Genomic DNA, 19,875 nt, shown 5'->3' on the forward strand with positions numbered 1-19,875 from the left:
CCGTCACCCTGACCGAGGAGCCAGGTCTGACTGGACTGAGGTACCATCAGAGAGGTGCTGTACATGAAAGGCTTAAAAACAAACATGGCATAAAAAAAGACAAAGAAGCGGAGTTAAGTGTTTGTTGACGGTTTCTTATTATGTTTAAAAGTTGTTCTACTCTTAAAGCCCCCAAAAAATCAAACCTTTCTGCAACCTGAAGAGTTAAGAGAATAAACAGTAGCAGTCAGCATGACTGAGGTCTGCAAAATAACACCTAAAACAAACCGCAGGACTTCTGTTGGCCATAACTCACGACACCATGCGACTGGTCATAATGTTATGCCTACTCAGTAAGGTCATGTTTTCTGTTACCAAAACAGAAACTTCTTCTTGGCTTTCTGGTTTATTTTCTTGCTGCTCCACGTTTAGCAGCAAAGAATCAAACATCATCATCATACATCTTCTGACTAATGTTTGAGCTCTGCTTCAATGGAGGCAGATGTGATCACCAGTGGTTAGGTGGCCTCATAATAGCAGTTCCTGATGGAAGCTCCACACAGGAAGGTAGGAGCTTCATCTGTCATATATTCCCATCATGCTAGATCAGAGATGGAGCCAATGAGTAGCTGTAGCTACTGCAGAGCTGGGAAGGATGTTCTCTCAAGGGTTTTACTGAGTTTCCATCACAACCTGCTGAGCTCTGCTTCCACTGATCCATCATCAGTTCCAGATGATTGCTTCACTGCAGTCTAGATGAGAAGCAGGGACTCATATTCCTGCTGCGGCTGATTGATTTTTAGGAGACTTTGGAAGCTGATGTGTTTCTGTTGAACATTCCAGGTTTTTCCACAATTTTCTCACCAGTTTTCCAGATTTTCCAGGAGATCTGCCCTCTGGAGTCTGATTTTGCAGTGTTAGCAGGGAGCTGCACAGTGGAGGATTGGGTAGCACTGTTGCCGTGCAGCACAAAGGTTCTGGCTTTGAATCGTCTGCATTCTCCCTGTTCATATGTGGGTTCTCTCTGTGTACTCTGGCTTCCTCCCGCAGTCCAAGAACAGGACTTTAACTGGTGTCTCTAAACTGTTCTCTCGTGCATGGTTGTGTTTCGGTGTGTGGGCAACCTGTCCAGGCAGAACCTCGGCTCTCATCCAATGACCGCTGCAGACAGGCAGCCCAACCCTGCAAGACGATGATGTTTTTTAAGCATCTTGGTCACATAGATAAAAAAACTGCTTATTTTTTGCAGCCACATTATGTAAAGTTGAAGGTTTTGGTTGACTTTAAACTCCAAATGTATGGAAATAAATAGATTTAACTGAGTCAGTCAACAAACACAGAACATTCAGCAGTAGAATGAATTTATTGTTGTTCAAAAGATTCTCAGAGTTTTTGGGACTGAAACATTTTACGGATCAGTACAGAAACATAAAGCTGAGCAGACATAAAAACACAAACGGAGATGAGCTAATTGGTTTGATCCTTAACTTCTGTGTAGGGGAGAAACAGGTTTGGTTCTCCCCTACAGAAAATCACAAAATCCCGTCCCCTAGAGGGCGCTGTTACCAAATATATGTGTGTAACTTTTTAAAATAGTTGTCGAGACTCTTAAGTTTTCATTTCAGCAGATTTATATTTGACATCAAGGTGAGAGGACTTAAATTGTTTTCCCATCATAATGCAACTTTTGATTTTCCCAGTATTCTTTTTCAATGAACTTATATGATTCATACTTAAACACGTATTACCATTTAAAGGTACAGAGAGCTACATTTAGAACATTTCTTTATCTTTGCTAGACTAAAGCATGTTCTTGTTAGCAAAACTGCTTGAAAAAAATCACTGCTGGGATTGGAGGTCAGATGGGTCCAGTGAATACAAAACTGTCAAAACTGTGACTCAGAAAGTGCATAAATAAAATGATGGGTTGCCTGAAAGGTCTTAAAGCTCAGCCTTAAACCGCTGATGAAAACCTGGACTTTACTTGAATGAGCTGGTAGTTGGAAACCTTTTATGAAAGTCTGTTTTTCTCATTTATGTTCAGATTAGAGTGTCATGATGTCACCTGCTCTAGGATTTCCCCATGAAAAGCATTTAGAAACAGTTTAAACATGAATACATTTCAGTCACTTTGTGTCTCACTGCTAACAAACCTTCCCGTTTGAGTGAATTGGTCTCCTGAACCTGTAACATATCCTACATGAAACATCGTAGAAACATGAAAATAGCAGGACCACCAGAATGTTCTGAGACTCGATGTAGTTTTTACACATTGACTGTTTAAGGTTTGAATTTCTGGCTTTTTGATAAAAAGAGTAATGCTGTGGGCTCCCCCTCCCCTTGTTCACCAGAATAGGTAAGAATCTCCATGCTACCAGTGACGGGCCATTGTGTTCTTTTGGATCAGCTGTGGTTCGGGTCATGGAATTCTTCCACGGATGCCATTTTTGCCCAGTTTTTGATTCCTATGGTTGAATCATAACCTCTGACCTTAACTGAGGCAGCGAGGCCTGCAGAGCTTTATATGTTCTTCTGGCTTCTTCTGAGACCTTCAGCGTGAGTCACTGATGATCCACGTGTTCTCCATGTGTAGACAATGGTTCTTACTGAGGTTCTCTGGAGACCCAAAGCCTTAGAAATCTGATATGTTGATTCTACGGGTCTGGCAGTGATCGGGAAATTATATTTTTCGACAGGGTCGGTTTGGTTTGGAAAGCTTTTACCCTTAATTAATGAAATCCTTATTTAGAAACAGAGCTATGAAAACCATTTTGATGTATTTCAATGTAGTTTGATATCATAAACCTTTTCAAATAAAATCTTAGAAACAAACGCAGAATCGGGTTCAGGATTTTGTTACTGATGTCGCAAACTATGGTAACTATTGTTACCATATTTCAAAAGAAAAAGCCTTTTCAAAAATGCTTTTTCATTTTAAGAATGTGGCTGCATTATTTGACTCATAAATGAAATTGGTAATCAATAATCCTATTTGCATTTGCACTTTCTTCTTCAAGACTGCTCATTGCTTCACTAAATTAAAATGAAAAAGAAATTGATTGAATTGCAGCAGGGCCGAGCTCAGTTTGTGGCAGCGGCAGGCAGAACTGGCAGTTCTGGTGGCAGACTGTGGCATCCTCATGACAGCCTTATGGCCTGGGACATCCAGCGTGTTTTTAAGCATTTATTTATAATTTTCTGTGAGGGACAATTCAGAATTGCTGCTCGTGCTCTATAATAAACCACAGCCAATGCAGACGTGTACAGCGCCCCCTACCGAACAAGATGGGTAGCTCGGTCAGCTGAGGAAGAGCGGCTGCTGACGTCACTCTTCTGCGCCCGCAGCTCGGAATGCTTTTTCATTTTCGAGTTCTGGGCAGTACTTTGCGGGCAGACCACGAAAACGAAAAAGCAATGTTTGCTTTGTTTTCTTTTTGATTATGGCATAAAATGTGAAGTCGTGAAGAAGAAAATGCAAATAGGATGATTGATTACTAATTTTATTTATGGGTCAAATAATGCAGTCACATTCTTAAAATGAAAAAGTATTTCTGGAAATGCTTTTTCATTTGAAATATGGTAACGATTTGCTTCCATAGCCAACTGCCACTGCCAGCCGCGCAAAGAAGGATGAGGTTTGGCACTTTATCGCCATCTTGTGGTGATACTGGGAGCAAGTTAAAGTAAAGCCATGCATAATGTATTCTCTACTAAAAAGCAGAGTGCATCCATGCATCATGTTGGTTTAGGTAACAGTAATCAGAGACAACTGATGCATCTTCAGCTTGTTGAAGAGGAGCTGTTTTCCATCCACTTCCCTATGGGATCTATGATGAAGCAGCTTAGGGACGTTGAGGGGCAACACTAGGAAACGATTCAGCCAAAAAGGCTTTCAATAATATATGAAGTACACCTTTAATTAGTGTAAAACCTAACCTGTTGGTACCATATGTCATATTGTTTTACTGTAAACACTGTAACTGAATCTGTAATAATTGACTTATTATATGTTTATAACTAACCCGTTTTTATTGGCATGCTAATACTGTCCTGTAGAGATGATGGAATTTAGGTAAAATGGCATATTTTCTTACATTAATCTATATTTATGGTCTTTCCTGCTGTTATTGTATTGAGTGCATCAGTAAAACTAACAGGAATTAATGCATCCTGGAAAATCCGCACAATTTTCCACTTCGACAAACTGGCAGCTCCATCTGGCCTCAGCCAGCTCCTCCCAGGGCAGCACCATGGCTTTTATATGTGAAATGACCAAAGCTGACCGTCTTTGGGAGCAGACACTCAGGATCTTTACATCTTAAAGCTTGATCACATATAAAAACACATATCTGAAATCACAAAGTTCAAGAAGATATCATCTTCACATTCTGTCAGCAGAGGATGGAGTCCAGCAGGAGGAGAAGGATGCAAACAGGGACCAGGAGGAGCTGCAGCGTAATCTGGGCGACGGCGGAGGACGACGACGGGTTCCGTTTTTTCTGCCGTGGGCCATTGCACAGCGGTGTGTTGCAGCAGGTGATACACACTGAGTTGAGCTTGTTGGTGCAGAACTGCTGGTAGCCAGAGGAGGCGATGAGACAGGCTCCTGATGAGGCGCAGGACTTGCGGTAGTGAATCCCTGAGATAAGAACAGAGATAGAGGCAGGAGAACTGTAATGAGACGATTATAAGCTGCAACTGTTGGAGAGGAAACAGATGGCTGAGGCGTGTAATTGGGGATAAATAGCATCTATTCTTTCATCTTGGGGATCTGAACTTGAAAGGAAACAGATTTCAGCAGCTTTTTAAGTCAGATTGTCACGGCAACACATTTCTTACTGTTGGATTTACTGGTTTTTGTCAGAATTAGATGGGGTAACAACCTGCTGACGGATAAGGACTGAATCAAGCTGCTCTCTGTTAGCAATCATTAATACAAGAACTTCTCTGAACAAGCAGGAACATACAAAAACCAGGCACAACATTATGACCTTATGAAATGATGTGTTAGAAACAGGAAAAATGGACAGCTTGAGGATTTCAGTGAGTTGGGCCAAAATGTTTTGGCTAGATAACTGGGTCAGAGCATCTCCAAAACTGCAGGACCTGTGGGGTTCCAGGTCTGCAGTGTTCAGTATCTGTCAGAAGGAGTCCAAGTGGTTGTGAACCGACATCAAGGTCATGGGTGGCCAAGGCTCATTAATGCAAGTGTGGCGTAAAGGCAGGACCTCAAATTGCTGAAAAAGTTAACGCTGGTTCTGATGGAAAAGTGTCAGAATATCCTGTCAAGCAAAGCTCTGGAGTGGACCCCAGAATGCAGACTGGCAGGCAGAACCAGCTTGAGGTGGAAGAACCAGGCAACAACATGCGAACCAGGCCTGAGCAAAAACTGAATAAACCAGCGGAGAGCAAAGAGAACAGGAGATTATAAATACTTCAACTCACAGATGAGACATTTGGACTGAATGAAACCGATTACTAGCTGACTGTGGCAGGGAGTGGGAACTAAAACCTGAATGAGCTGAACAGAGATGCAAGGAAACAAACTGACCAAAGGAAAATCTTACAGATGTAACAGAACAAAAATAGACCAGGAACAAAATACAGTAACAGAATAAATCTAAGGAATAAACTAATACAGCACCATTTGGAGAAGCATAAATGATAAAGATCAGAGAAGAGATCTAAAAATAATAATAAAGACATGTTATGGATGGTGCTCCAAAGCCACTGACTGGTCCATACTAACCCCTATTCACTGTTGAGTGAACCAACCATGGTGCATGAACATCAGAACCGGACCTCGAAGCAATGGAAGAAAGTGGCCTGGTCTAATGAATCGGGTTTTCTTTTACACCACAATGACGGCTAAATGAGTGTGAGGAGCTCTGGTCATAATATTAAGCCTGAAGGGTGTCTACAGTAACTTCATCAACGTTTAATTTTAACACAGAAATGAACAGTGGAGAAACCATCCATCCATCCATCCATCCATCCATCCATCCATCCATCCATCCATCCATCCATCCATCCATCCATCCATCCATCCATCCATCCATCCATCCATCCATCCATCCATCCATTTCAATTCAATTCAGTTTTATTTATATAGCACCAATTCACAACACATGTCGTCTCAAGGTTCTTCACAACAGTCAGGTTCATACATTCTAATTAATCGTAACCATTGAACAGTTCAGTCAGATTCAGTTATTTATTCAAATTGGATAAAAAGTTTTTCTATCTAAGGAAACCCAGCAGATTACATCCAGTCAGTGACTTGCAGCATTCACTCCTCCTGGATGAGCATGTAGAGACAGTGGACAGTCACTGGTGTTGACTTTGCAGCAATCCCTCATACTGAGCATGCATGTAGCGACAGTGGAGAGGAAAAACTCCCTTTTAACAGGAAGAAACCTCCAGCAGAACCAGAACCAGGCTCAGTGTGAGCGGCCATCTGCCACGACCGACTGGGGGTTTGAGAGAACAGAGCAGAGACACAAAAAGAACAAAGAAGCACTGATCCAGGAGTCCTTTCTATGGGAAGGAAAAGTAAATGTTAATGGATGTAGCTCCTTTAGTCGTTTCATCTAGAAAGAAAGAACAGATAAACTCTGAGCCAGTTTTCAAGGTTAGAGTCTGAAAGAGAGCACATAGAGTTAGTCACAGTAGAAGCTCAGTCAGTAGCCATGTCTAGGAGAGAGAAAGGGTTAAACACTAAAAGACAGGGTCATGTGGATCATCTGTAGAAGGTGAGCATTAAGTTGTTGCCAGCAGAAGCTTGGACGATGCCCCTCTCCAGAAAGGTGTCACAGGTAGACACAGAGTCAGGCCAGGTGTAGCTTCTAGGAAGAGAAAAGAGAGAACAAAGTTAAAAGCTGAAATAACAGCAAATAATGCAAAATTGGAGAGTAGTATGAGAATGTAGCAAAGAGGGTGAAAGTGGTCATTATGTCCTCCAGCAGCCTAAGCCTATAGCAGCATAACTACAGAGATAGCTCAGGATAAACTAAGCCACTCTAACTATAAGCTTTATCAAAAAGGAAAGTTTTAAGCCTAGCCTTAAAAGTAGACAGGGTGTCTGCCTCACGGACTAAAACTGGGAGCTGGTTCCACAGGAGAGGAGCCTGATAACTAAAGGATCTGCCTCCCATTCTACTTCTAGAGACTCTAGGAACCACCAGTAAACCTGCAGTCTGAGAACAAAGTGCTCTGTTAGGAACATATGGACCAATCAGATCTCTGATGTATGATGGAGCTAGATCATTAAGGGCTTTATATGTGAGGAGGAGAATTTTAAATTCTATTCTGGATTTAACAGGGAGCCAATGAAGGGAAGCTAAAATAGGAGAAATATGATCTCTCTTTTTAATTTTCATCAGAACTCTTGCTGCAGCATTTTGAATCAGCTGAAGGCTTTTAACTGCATTTTGTGGACATCCTGATAGTAAAGAATTACAATAGTCCAGCCTTGAAGTAACAAATGCATGGACTAGTTTTTCAGCATCACTCCTGGACAGGATATTTCTAATTTTGGCAATGTTCTGGAGATGAAAGAAGGAAATCCTTGAAACCTGTTTAATATGGGATTTAAATGACATGTCCTAGTCAAAGATTACACCAAGGTTTTTTACTTTATTACTGGAGGTCAATTTAATGCCATCCAGGTTAAGTGATTGACTAAGCAGTTTCTTTTTTAAAGACTCCGGTCCAAAGACGACAACTTCTGTCTTGTCTGAATTTGGAAGCAGAAAATTTAAAGTCATCCAAGTTTTTATATCTTCAAGACCTGCTTGTAGTCTATCTAACTGGTTGGGTTCATCAGGATTCATGGATAAGTAAAGCTGAGTATCATCAGCGTAACAGTGAACATTTATCCTATGCTGCCTGATAATTTGACCTATTGGAAGCATATATATAGTAAAGAGAATTGGCCCAAGTACTGAACCCTGTGGTACTCCACAATTAACCCTGGAGTTTAAAGATGATTTATCATTTACATGAACAAACTGGAATCTGTCAGACAGATAAGATTTAAACCAGCCTAGCGCTGTTCCCCTGATCCCTACAGCATATTCCAGCCTTTTTAAGAGAATATTATGGTCGACTGGATCAAATGCAGCACTGAGATCTAACAGAACCAGAACAGACACAAGTCCATTATCTGAGGCCATAATAATATCATTAGTGACTTTCAGCAGAGCTGTTTCAGTGCTATGATGAGCTCTGAAACCTGACTGAAACTCTTCAAACAGGTCATTGCTGTGTAAATGTTCACACATTTGATTAGCAACAATTTTCTCAAGAATTTTAGATAAGAATGGAAGATTGGATATAGGTCTGTAATTTATTAAATCATCTCGATCAAGCGAAGGTTTCTTAAGTAAAGGTTTAATTACAGCTAACTTAAAAGCCTGTGGTTCTGATCCATTTACTAAAGATATATTAATCATATCTAAAATGGGGCTGGTAATCAGAGGGAACACTTCCTTAAATAATTTGGTTGGGATTGGGTCTAACATACAAGTTGAAGGTTTAGATGAAGCTAATATTTCTGATAACTCAGGAAGCTCCACAGGATCAGAACAGTCCAAACACAGATCAGGTTCTGCAGTTACTTCCAATGTTGTCTCACTTACTGAGGATGAAGTAATCATCTTCAGGAGCATGTCAAAGATTTTCTTTTTAATAACTGAGTTGTTAAAAGAACAAAATGTTCAGATAGACGTGAAATGACAATCTGGAGAACTGCTGATCAACACTTGGAAAGGAAGCACTGCTGTAGATTGTCTGAACCTTTTTAACACTTTCTACCTTAACATGACAGTAACAATGTTTGTCCCATTAGTAATGAGCATGTCATAACAAAATACTAAAGCAAGAGCCAATAAAAAGAAGGACATTACGTTAGAAGATTTGCATGTTCTCCCTGTGCATGTGTGAGTCGTCTCTGGGTACTCCTGCTTCAGGTTAATTGGTTGCTCTAAGCTTCCCTAAGGTATGAGTGTGTCTGTGTTGGACTAGTGACCTGTCAGGGTGGACCCTGCCTCTCGCTCAATGACTGCTGTAGGTGGACATCAAACCCCCTGGGACCCTGCATGGTTAATTAAGTATAGACAATGGATGAATAGAATCCATCCATCCATCCATCCATCCATCCATCCATCCATCCATCCATCCATCAGGTGCTGGATCTACCTCTAGCCCTGCGTTATATTTCTAGTGTTTGATCCCCTTATGTTTTCATCCTTAACCAAGGTTACCTTCTGAGTCCCCTTAAACTTCTCCTCAGTGAAGTTTCCTGGATTTGCTCAAACCTTCTCAAGCTATAACCTACCAGACTACTTTCTTTCATGACGCAACGTCAAGCTCCCACCGAGTTGGAAAGCAGGAGGAGTCACAGGAATTATGAGAAAAATAGGGTTTTTAATTTTAACCCAAAAAGGTTATAACTGCAAAAATGACAACTGAGCTCATAAAAGAGGCCAAATAAGCTAAAGTAAACTCAGGCAAAAAATGTGAGCAAACCAACTGACTGCACAAACAAACATAACTGACTTGTTAAGACATGACACACAAAGGTATTTATATGGGTTGATTAGACCATTACAACACCACAGGGGTAACTAAAGATTACCAACACCAACTACAAGAAACAGCACGGTACAGTTAAGTTTGTTGCTAAACTGCACACAAAAGAAAGGAATGAAATCCACTAAACTTTAAATACAGATCTTTAGTTAAATACAGAAGAGCTACTTTAACTAAAGAAAATACAAATTCCCCCACTCCTTCAGGAATTGATGGCGTAGTCCAATTTTCCAACAGGTATGTAGGTGCTCTGAGCCCTGGCCATCACCTTTTGTCTGGCCAGACTCCCAGGGATCATGGAAGGTAAAAACCGGCAAGAGAAACAAGAATTAGCAATAATTACAAATCAAAGATCAAAATGAGTTGATAAAAATACATGTGAACCAAATGTGCACGCCTACAAGTAGAACCCATGCATTTAAACACCTCAATAAAACTTTGTTGCATCTAAAGTGTATCATTGTGTTTGGATGAACGAACAATGAGGGTGCATGAGAGTTACTCCATCTTACTGGATTTGGCCATCACAACCATCTACTCTGTTTTGCAATAAATCTGTTAAACCTTAATCGTTGTCTCTTGGGTCAGAAGCTCGCCACAAAACATACCACCTCCTTCTGAACCTTGGTTGGAAACTTTGTGGATTGGAGCTGAGGTCCAAACAAACCAGTTCAAAAGTGGGGCAGAAGAAGAAAAGCAGAAGACCAGTGTGTCTGAAGGACAATGAGATGCAGTTTAGAGCTTAGAGTTCAGAATATCTGCAGCAGACCACACATTACATTTATCTGCTGCATAAACTCAACAGTTCATCATTTCAGGTTTGAACCATTGTTCTCTTAGTAGAAACGTTCACTAAATATTCCTCGATTTAAAGGTGGACTGCATCTGATAGCCTAGATGTCAGCTGTTGGTCCACAGACTGCTCGCTTAAGCAAGGGAAACAACCTGAAGGCTTCATGCTGAAAGGTGGTGGGGAAGAAAGTCGTCTTCTTTAGACACACAGGGATAAAAACATTGCTTTATAATTTCATTTCACATAACTGGAGGAGAACGAAGATCATCTTCATAGGAGATGGAAACCCAGGCCTGTCTTATCCTGCTCTCATGGTGTTTCTACCTCTGATGGTTTTCGGAGAGCTTGTCCACACTTGAGCAGTGATGTCAAGTTGTTCCAGGTCAAATTAAAAGGTAGAAGAATTGATAACATCTTCCAGAGAGAAAACTAATCTCTGCACAGGATTGGTTAAGCATATACTCCAGCAGCTCTTTATCTGTAAGCTGCATCTTTATGAGTTCAGGCTCATTGAAGCAATCCTAAGGCAAGTGTTCTTGGTGTGAATCATGGAGCTTGACTAATTTTTATTTATGTCACTTCAGCACACCACACTGATATGAAAGGTATTATGAATGTGTCTATTGGTAAATCCCACCAGTGATCAGTCAGTGAAGGTTCTCCTTCCTCTTCCTCGTGCAGAGCAGCAGAGATGATAACACAGGCTGAGGTGTTCATGAGCACTCAGGCAGAAATGTTCTTATTAAAGAGCTGTGGAGGCCATCGTGAGGTGCTTCACACAGACAGGACCTTATTCAGACTCCTCATCACGCAGGGAATAAAAAGGAGCGCTCCAGTATTTACTGGAGGGTTATAACAAGCTGGAACAGAAAGACATGAGTTTCATCACCAACTACCGCAACATATATTCCACAAAACGGGCAAAAGTGGCTCAGTGCCCACATTTCACATTCGTGAAATGACGTGTGCAGAAATCTGCAAAAAATTTGACATTTTTATAGAAGTTTATCAACAAATATGGAAGCTGCTTTTTAAGCCTGGGTTCTGCAACCTTTACAGTCCAAAGAGCAATTTTTCCTTAACTGTTCCTAACGTCTCTCTCGAGTTGCAAAATCTACACAAACAGTGTAGATTGTGCAGTTTTTACTGATTAGGGCTACAAGAAAACTGCGGTATGCCTTAATTCAGATGAAAGTCATGATAACAATAACCTGGACTTGGCCTGAAAATCTGAACAAGCACACCTTACAAGTCTCTCCCCCTTACCTTCTGCTGTGGTACAGCTCCTCCCCAACAGCTCCTTCTCTACAGCTCCTCTTTCCACAGCTTAGAATATGAGACAGATAATCTGTCTCATATTCTACTGTCAGGACGTAGTGACAGAAACATAAAAATACATTTGTAGTCAAACTTAAAATCCAGATAGAATATCCAGCTATAGGGAAATAAATCCAGTTCATCATTTTCATCTTTTCAATATGGCTTGCTTAAAAAAGTTGCATCTCCTGTTTTAGTAATTAAATACATGGTTGTACTTTTTTAAACAAATTCACCAAACAACAAACATCACCAGACTTCACTGGGAGTATCAATTTTCATTGGCTAATCTTTATTCCATCCAAAAGTAGTTCTTTGATATTTCTTCTAGCGGTATTGTGATGATGATATATTTATGTAATAAGGCACTTTTATCCATTTTATCTCTGCTGTTTGGTGCTGGGAACTCACAAGGTTCTTTCTCCTTTTGAAGTCCTCCCAAAACCCAAAGTAACCTCATGTGTTAGAAATTCATGGGGTGAAAACCCCACTGATATATATTACTGGACAGGACATCACATGACTACACACACAACACACATTCACCTTTGCCATACATTGAGTCAGGACTGCTGCAGAAGCAGCGTCAAAACACAAAACTGTTTATTCTTTAAGGCCAATAAAGTTGTAGGAGTAGGATGACATGTTGCTTTAACAGTTTGTCTTGAGTGTAAGTGATATATAATTAACATGAAATGTTATTTGCAAACGTGTTCGTGTCATTGTTTTCGTAATTTGTCTAACAGAGTTTGTTTTGCCTCTTTGGTTCCTCAAAGTGAAACTAACCTCCTCATGTACCTAGTTGTGCTGGAGAGGCTATGCTAGTGTTTTCAGAATCAGAATCAGAAAAGCTTTATTGCCAAGTACGTTTTTGGACATACAAGGAATTTGTTTTGGCGTAGTCAGTGCAATACAGTACAAATTAAACAGTATAAACATATCTACAATATAATATAAATATATGTGCACAGTTTTAAGTGAGTGAGAGTAAATATAGAGCAGTATAAGATGCAAGAGCAATACAACAGTGCAGGTGATCATTGTGCAAGTAAAGCAGGAGTCCAAGCTGAGCGTTAATGTAACTCATAGAGTTACAGGTTACAGGTGTCCTGTCAGCAAAAACAGGGGGGTTGTGGGGGAAAGGGAGAGTGTCAGGGTGGTTTCCGGGCTTTGTTAACCAGGCTGGTGGCAGATGGGAAAAAACTGTTCTTGTGGCGTGAGGTTTTGGTCCAGATGGACCGCAGCCTCCTGCCAGAGGGGAGAGTTTCAAAGAGTCTGTGACCAGGGTGGGAGGGATCAGCCAGAATCTTCCCTGCCCGCTTCAGGGTCCTGGAGGTGTACAGTTCCTGGAGCGACAGTAGACTGCAGCCAATCACCTTCTCAGCAGACCGAATGACACGCTGCAGCCTGCCCTTATCCTTGGCTGTAGCAGTGGCATACCAGATGGTGATGGAGGAGGTGAGGATGGACTCAATGATGGCTGTGTAGAAGTGCACCATCATAGTCTTTGGCAGGTTGAATTTCTTCAGCTGCTGCAGGAAGAACATCCTCTGCTGGGCTTTCTTGATGAGGGAGCTGATGTTTGGCTCCCACTTGAGATCCTGGGAGATGATGGTTCCCAGGAAGCGGAAAGATTCCACAGTGTCAATTGTGGAGTCACAGAGGGTGATGGGGGCAGGTGGGGCTGGGTTCTGCCTGAAGTCCACAACCATCTCCACTGTCTTTAGAGCGTTGAGCTCAAGGTTGTTCTGGCTGCACCAGTCCAACAGATGGTCCACCTCCCATCTATACGCGGACTCGTCACCATCAGAGATGAGTCCGATCAGGGTGGTGTCGTCCGCAAACTTCAGAAGCTTGACAGACTGGTGACTGGAGGTGCAGCTGTTGGTGTACAGGGAGAAGAGCAGAGGAGAGAGAACACAGCCTTGGGGGGAACCGGTGCTGATGGTCAGGGAGTCAGAGACGTGCTTCCCCAGCCTCACGCGCTGCTTCCTGTCAGACAGGAAGTCAGTGATCCACCTGCAGGTGGAGTCGGGCACACTCAGCTGGGAGAGTTTCTCCTGGAGCAGAACTGGGACGATGGTGTTGAAGGCAGAGCTGAAATCCACAAACAGGATCCTGGCGTAGGTTCCTGTGGAGTCCAGGTGCCGGAGGATGAAGTGAAGGGCTAGGTTGACTGCATCATCTACAGACCTGTTGGCTCTGTAGGCAAACTGCAGGGGGTCCAGGAGGGGGTCGGTGATGTCTTTTAGGTGTGAGAGCACAAGGCGCTCAAAGGACTTCATCACCACAGAGGTCAGGGCGACGGGTCTGAAGTCATTAAGCCCTGTGGTCCTTGGCTTCTTGGGAACAGGGACGATGGTGGAGGACTTGAAGCAGGCTGGAACATGACATGTCTCCAGTGAGGTGTTAAAAATGTCTGTGAAGACTGGAGACAGCTGATCAGCGCAGTGCTTCAGGCTGGCTGGTGAGACAGAATCCGGACCAGCAGCTTTCCGGGGGTTCTGTCTCCTGAAGAGTTTGTTTACGTCCCTCTCCTGGATGGAAAGAGCCGTCCTCGGCGTGGGTAGGGGGATGGTGGGGGGGAACTTCAGGGTGGGGGTTGGAGGTGCAAAGGCCCCTCTTGAGGCCTTGGCACTCTTCATCACTAGTGTTTATGTCTCACTTGCTGCCTTATGAATAAATATTCATTTACACACATTTGTTCCATTCGCAGCCAGAGCTTTTATCCTCTCTGTTCCTCTCTGGCTGTCTCTGCCTGCTGTGACAGACATCCTCAGAAGAAGAAAGAAGGAGTCGTCTATCTTCAGTCTGGGAGCTTCAGGCTGTTACTAGAGGGAACTACGTAGATGTTTGTTTAAAGAAATCACACGCGACCCGAACCGAGCCTTTGGTCCTGCCTCTCGGTGATAGCTGAGTGGACCGGGCCGCAGGAAATGTCCCGGGGCCAGTCCTTCCCTGGCCTAGGTGACAGGAGTCACATGATCCCTCTTTTACTAAATCAGTTTAGAAATTTCAGCATCAAGGCCAGAAACCCACAAACTGTGATATAATAATCACAAATTGAATCTTGAGCTGTTAAAAACCAACTGGCAGCATGGAGATCTTTGTAGGACAGAAGGTATACCTGTCAGCACTATAAGGCACAGTCCCCACACTGCTTATAGATTTATGTTTAGGGAGAGTACATATTTCTATCTATCATAGCATCTGATTTAATATGAGCTATATTTTATAAAACACTGGATAAAAATGAGGCGCTACGACCGTGACAGATGCTCATCCTGCATCAGAAAAGGATGGTTTGTTGACATGAGTCAATGCATAGCAATGCACCCACATGTGCACGTCACCCTCTGTAGCGGCTAATAGGCCATGTCCAATCCAGTAATTATATATATATATATATGAACCATAAAGAGAGAACCATGAATCTATGATCAGGGTTAATTTTTGATTTTCCAGCTCAGGTAATTATTATAACTCACAAAAATTTCTCTTCAGGTTGTTTTTAGTTTGTAATGTTTGTTATTTTAGCTTTCGATATTTTCGTTTGATTAAGTATTAGTAAAATAAACTCTTGAGGCGATTTGTGACAAATCTTATCTTTGATTATGTTGAGTTATTTGATGGGTCACATATAAATTCCTAATTTTGATAAATATACAAGGACCAGTTGTTCCGGACACATCAAGGCTGACCAAAAACACTCAGGTAAATCAGCACTGAAGCCCTGATGAAGTCAACATCAGTTTACAGTCATTTATCCCGCAGTGTTGTGGGCAACCTCGTCCCACCTGAACCATGACCTCCACCTTAGAGGAACCGACTCTATTCCCGACAGGTGATTTTTATGTCAGTCTCTACAACACCGACTTATCATTAGCAAGGAACGAGTCTTTGAGGAAGTAAGACTCACTGAATCAACGTTGATGAATCAACAATCCACTCACACAACCCTACTTTTATGCAGGTCAGTTTAATTTATACTGCATGCACAATGTAGAGAGTTTCATGACATAAATATAGTAAATTAGAAGCAGAGTGACTCTTTAAATCAGGGGTCTCCAACTCCAGTCCTTGAGAGCTACAGCTCTGCTCCAACACACCTGAATCAGATGATTCTATTAGCTCTTCAGCTTGTTATCAAGTTCAGCAGAGGTCTGGTAACGAGCCATTTATTTGATTCAGGTGTGTTAGAGCAGGGATGCATCTAAAAGCTGCAGGACAGGAGCTCTGGAGGACTGAAGTTGGAAACCATTGAAAACTCTCAGTGAGGGATAAAACTCAATTTATCATACTTTTGCTCCAAAACCTGCAAATGAGGTAAATGAAACATTGTTAAAAGATGGAGTTTATTCTGAAGGTCTGACTTACCGTCATCCTTCACCAGCACCTCCTTCTGGCACATGTCCTGCACATTCACGGTGCAGTTGACGATGAACTCTGGCGTAGCGCAGTCCTGTGTCATCTCACACTGGTAACACTGGATCTGTAGGGCCAGTCCTGCGGCACACAGACAGAAATACACCCTGTAGTCCGTTGTTGGACCAGGATATGGTGTGTTGGTGCTGAGATTCATTTTTTATTATGTTACATTTATGAAAACGTTCTTTAATAAAAATCATCCATTATGACAAAGTGAAAACATGTCTTTGGATATTTATGTGAATTTATCAAACCTGTAAACATTTCAAATGAATATGTGCGTAAGTCGTCACCTTCAACAGCAATCAGAGCCTCACGTCTTCTTGGGTTTGTCTCCAGCAGCTTGGCTCACTGGTTTTTGAATGTTTTCCACCATTCTTCCCTGAAGATCTTCTCAGCTCAGACAGGCTGGATGGAGAGCATCATTAGGTGGACATTTTCAGGTCTTTAGAGATGTTCAGTTAGACTTAGGTCCAGGTTCTGGCTGGGTCACTCAGAGACACTCACATACTGCTCCTCTGATATCTGGGACTTGGGCTTCGGGTCATTTTCGGGTTCGAAGATGAATTATCACCAGAAGCTGAGATCTGGAGCACTCATCTTACCCTCTATGCAGAACAGTTGCCCAGTTTATGCTGCAAAAAGACATCCCCACAGCATGATGCTGCCGCCACCATGCTTCACAGGAGGACGTTGATCTCAACAGACCAGAGCATTTAGTTTCTCTAGGTCTAACAATGTCTAAGGTGAGTTTCTGCTACATTCAAACAGGCTGTTATGTTTTAGGATATGTTTCATAATATTTCTGGCCAGTCCGTGAATGTCCTGTTGGAGGAATACGTTGGTTGGACAGACAGACCTAGGGAAGGTTCTGGTGGTTCCGAGCTTCTTCTTTTCTAAATAACGGATAATGCAGAGCTTTTCAGGATGTTCAGTGCTGCCAGATGTTTTTGTGTCCTTCCCCAGGTTTGTGCTTCTCAGAGGTCTACAGACAGTTCCTTTGGCTTCATTGCTTGGTTTCTGCTCTCTAAGCCTTATGTAGACAAGTGTGTTTAAATCCAAACGATGTTCAAACAGCTTATTTACCACAACTGGACTTCCATCAAAATTGTTTGTCATCATTTGTCTGCATCTTAAAGGTTTACATTCTCTACACATTTACAACATGTTTTTCACTTTGTTATGATGGACTAAGAAGAAAACCAAACGTAGAAGTGCGTAGGCTAGCAAAATGTGGAAAAGGTGAAGGGGTGTAAATACTTTCTGGTACTGTATGAATTTAAAATACATATTTTTTGCTACTATTTCTGTGCTTTTGAGCACTTTGACATTTTCACTGAAAATGTTAGGTGCAGAGTAAATAAAATGCATTTTTCTCCTTCTTTTTCCTCTTATTATTATCATCATTATTATCATTATTAGAAGGTAGCCAGTCAAACCAGGAAAAAGAAGACAGGTAAGAGTCACTGAGGGTGCTGTGTGCGAACTCTGAGCATCCTCCCTTTATACGTGGTTTTATGTCATCTTCTTTGTTTCATTTCATTAACAGCCCTGTGTTCTGACCTGGAGGACATTACAAGTGAAGCTGTTAAGCTCTTAAGTTCTAGTTGAAAAAATTTGGTTTAACGCAGATGATTTTAACCAATTAGTCAAAATTAGCTTCCATGAAAGGCTGAGTTTCTGCGGAGCAAAGATGTCCACAGGATCTTCGATTTGATAACAGATGTATGGGAACAACTGAGCTGAGCTGATCAAAACCTCTGCTCCACAAAGACAGAGTGGCACATTTCTCCCTCTAAAGTCCAGAACCTTAGTCCACAGAGCCCGACCTCTGGTCCTTCAGATGGTTTTGCATCAAGAACCATCATCCATCTGCTGCTGACAGAACCATGTGGAGCAGGGATTAGTTTGGAGAACCTTTGTCTAGCTCTACAGTAAAGAGTCACATGCATTAACTGTGCAGCAGCTGCCCTGAGCAGCACTCGGGTCAGAGCTGTTTTTAGATGTGCTTTATGAAATAAACAGAGATTTTAGAGCAACATCTGCTGGCTTCAAGACCACGTCTTTTCCAGGGATGTCCATGCATTTTTCACAAGGAAAACCACATTCTGAAAACCTGGCTGAGGAAGAGGAGGGTACGGCGGCTGGAATGGTCTGTTGAGAAACCAAAGATGTAAAAAAGATGAACCTGTACTGTTGGAAAACCAGCTAACATGACTGCATTAACAGATGGGACGTGTCTCCTGGAGCTCTTCATAGCTTGGTTTCCTCAATGCCAGAAGGAATGGGATTATTAACAAGTGGGTGAAGCTGCTCTGGTCTGATCTTCATGTTTTATCTTTTAGGAAAGATTCAGTGTCAGCTCTCAATGATTACAGTACCAGAGAACTACTGGAAGGATGGTTGAAATACCTTTAACAATTACTAATGCTGTTTTCATTTTAATAATTATAATAAAGCACTATTATTAATATTACTTTTACATATTTAACTTAGTTTTGTACTTCCGTTATAGTTTAGGGGTCGCTGGTTTTCTGACGGATTAATAAAACCCACCTGGAGCGGTTGTTGCGCACAGAGCGCAGCGCAACAGACAATCAGACAATAGCAGCACCACTGAAGGTCCGAAAAGAACCACTTCTATCAGGCTGGATCCAGATATGAAAGATCCTTTACCGCAAAGAGCTAAAAAAAAATCAACAAATCTGTTCACATTCACGGAGGATTCCTCCAAACTCATCTCCATCTTCAGCTTTTATCTGTTACACCAAGTCTGATTCATGCCTCTGTAGGGTTGGGAAGTTTGTTTGGAAATTCCGGGATGTGTTGGGAATGAAAGCTGTGGTTCCATACCTGAGCCAAAGAGGGACAGCAGCACAGCTGAGAAGGTCCAGAGCCGCATCCTTCCAGCCTGAGACTCGGAGAAATGCTGCGCTCCTCCGTCCTCCTCCTGCAGCCGCTCCGAGTCCCGCTGCTGGTGCACGGGCATGCGCATGCACGACAGCCTTATGTACCACGTGATCCGATCAAACCCATCTTGGTTATTACTTCCCTTAGCTAACGCCTTAAAACATTTTATTGCGTTTATTTTCTGCACATTATTCATTTGAGTAGTAGTAGTTTCTCAAAACAAAAAAATATAGATGCTGGAAAAAGGAGCAACAAAAACCATATTTGGAACCCAGTTTTGTTGCTAAATTTAAATAAAGCCTAAAGAAGTATTTTCTTAAATTAAAAACCACTTTTCACAGAAATGGACAAATTTATAAGGAAAAGGCTGTACATACACACACACACACAAACCGGAATTTTATTGCAGGTAGAGGCGGTTTATGATCCGTCCATCCATCCATCCATTGCAAGCATGAAAGCCACACTGCTCCTCCTGGATCAGATGTTAAGTCAGAACCCTACTTTCTTAACCTGAATTAAGTTTTCCCAGAGAGGCTGACAAGTGTGAAAAGTACTTTAATAATCACAAAACGAATTTAAATGTTGCAGTAACTTAAACTACAAGTTTCTCTAGGGAGTGATTATTATGGATGGTGAATAACCATAACCACCTCAGTAAATACTAAAACTGCTGTTACACTGTTTCCAGTCCGGCCATGTAAGCTGGCATTCAGCATCCTGAGGTGAGTAAACCTCTGCACAGTGTGGTGGGAGATTATATAGTTATTAGCAAGTCATTGCTGCTTAAGTTGCAGCTGCGTTGATAGCGGTGGTGCTCGTGTGGTAAATGTGACACGTGAGAGGTGCGGTGCTCA

At 42.0% G+C, this 19,875-nt stretch overlaps 1 protein-coding gene across 2 annotated transcripts; it reads right to left on the reverse strand.

Annotated features, from left to right (window-relative positions):
- Nucleotides 1-3,452: 3,452 nt before the first annotated feature.
- LOC124871669 (ly6/PLAUR domain-containing protein 1-like) lies at nt 3,453-19,073 on the reverse strand. 2 transcript variants are annotated; one of them, XM_047371136.1, is made up of 3 exons: nt 18,962-19,073; nt 16,058-16,186; nt 3,453-4,618 (listed from the first exon to the last, which is right to left on the reverse strand). In XM_047371136.1, the coding sequence occupies exons 1-3, from the start codon at nt 19,008-19,010 to the stop codon at nt 4,371-4,373; spliced, it is 426 nt and encodes a 141-aa protein (XP_047227092.1). In that variant the 5' UTR covers nt 19,011-19,073; the 3' UTR covers nt 3,453-4,370. The 2 variants fall into 2 exon arrangements, with proteins under 2 accessions (XP_047227092.1, XP_047227093.1); XM_047371137.1 differs by lacking the exon at nt 18,962-19,073 and adding an exon at nt 16,402-16,490.
- Nucleotides 19,074-19,875: the final 802 nt, after the last annotated feature.

The sequence above is a fragment of the Girardinichthys multiradiatus genome, chromosome 7, assembly GCF_021462225.1.
Source record: "Girardinichthys multiradiatus isolate DD_20200921_A chromosome 7, DD_fGirMul_XY1, whole genome shotgun sequence".
Taxonomy (NCBI): domain Eukaryota; kingdom Metazoa; phylum Chordata; class Actinopteri; order Cyprinodontiformes; family Goodeidae; genus Girardinichthys; species Girardinichthys multiradiatus.

Bases quoted from the DNA above. Each gene is read 5' to 3' on its own strand.
- LOC124871669 (XM_047371136.1), bottom strand. From the start codon at position 19,010: ATGCGGCTCTGGACCTTCTCAGCTGTGCTGCTGTCCCTCTTTGGCTCA. The intron at 16,187-18,961 runs GTATGGAACCAC...TGTGTGCCGCAG, and splicing joins GCTGTCCCTCTTTGGCTCAG to GACTGGCCCTACAGATCCAG. The intron at 4,619-16,057 runs GTAAGTCAGACC...TTCTTATCTCAG, and splicing joins GGTGCTGGTGAAGGATGACG to GGATTCACTACCGCAAGTCC.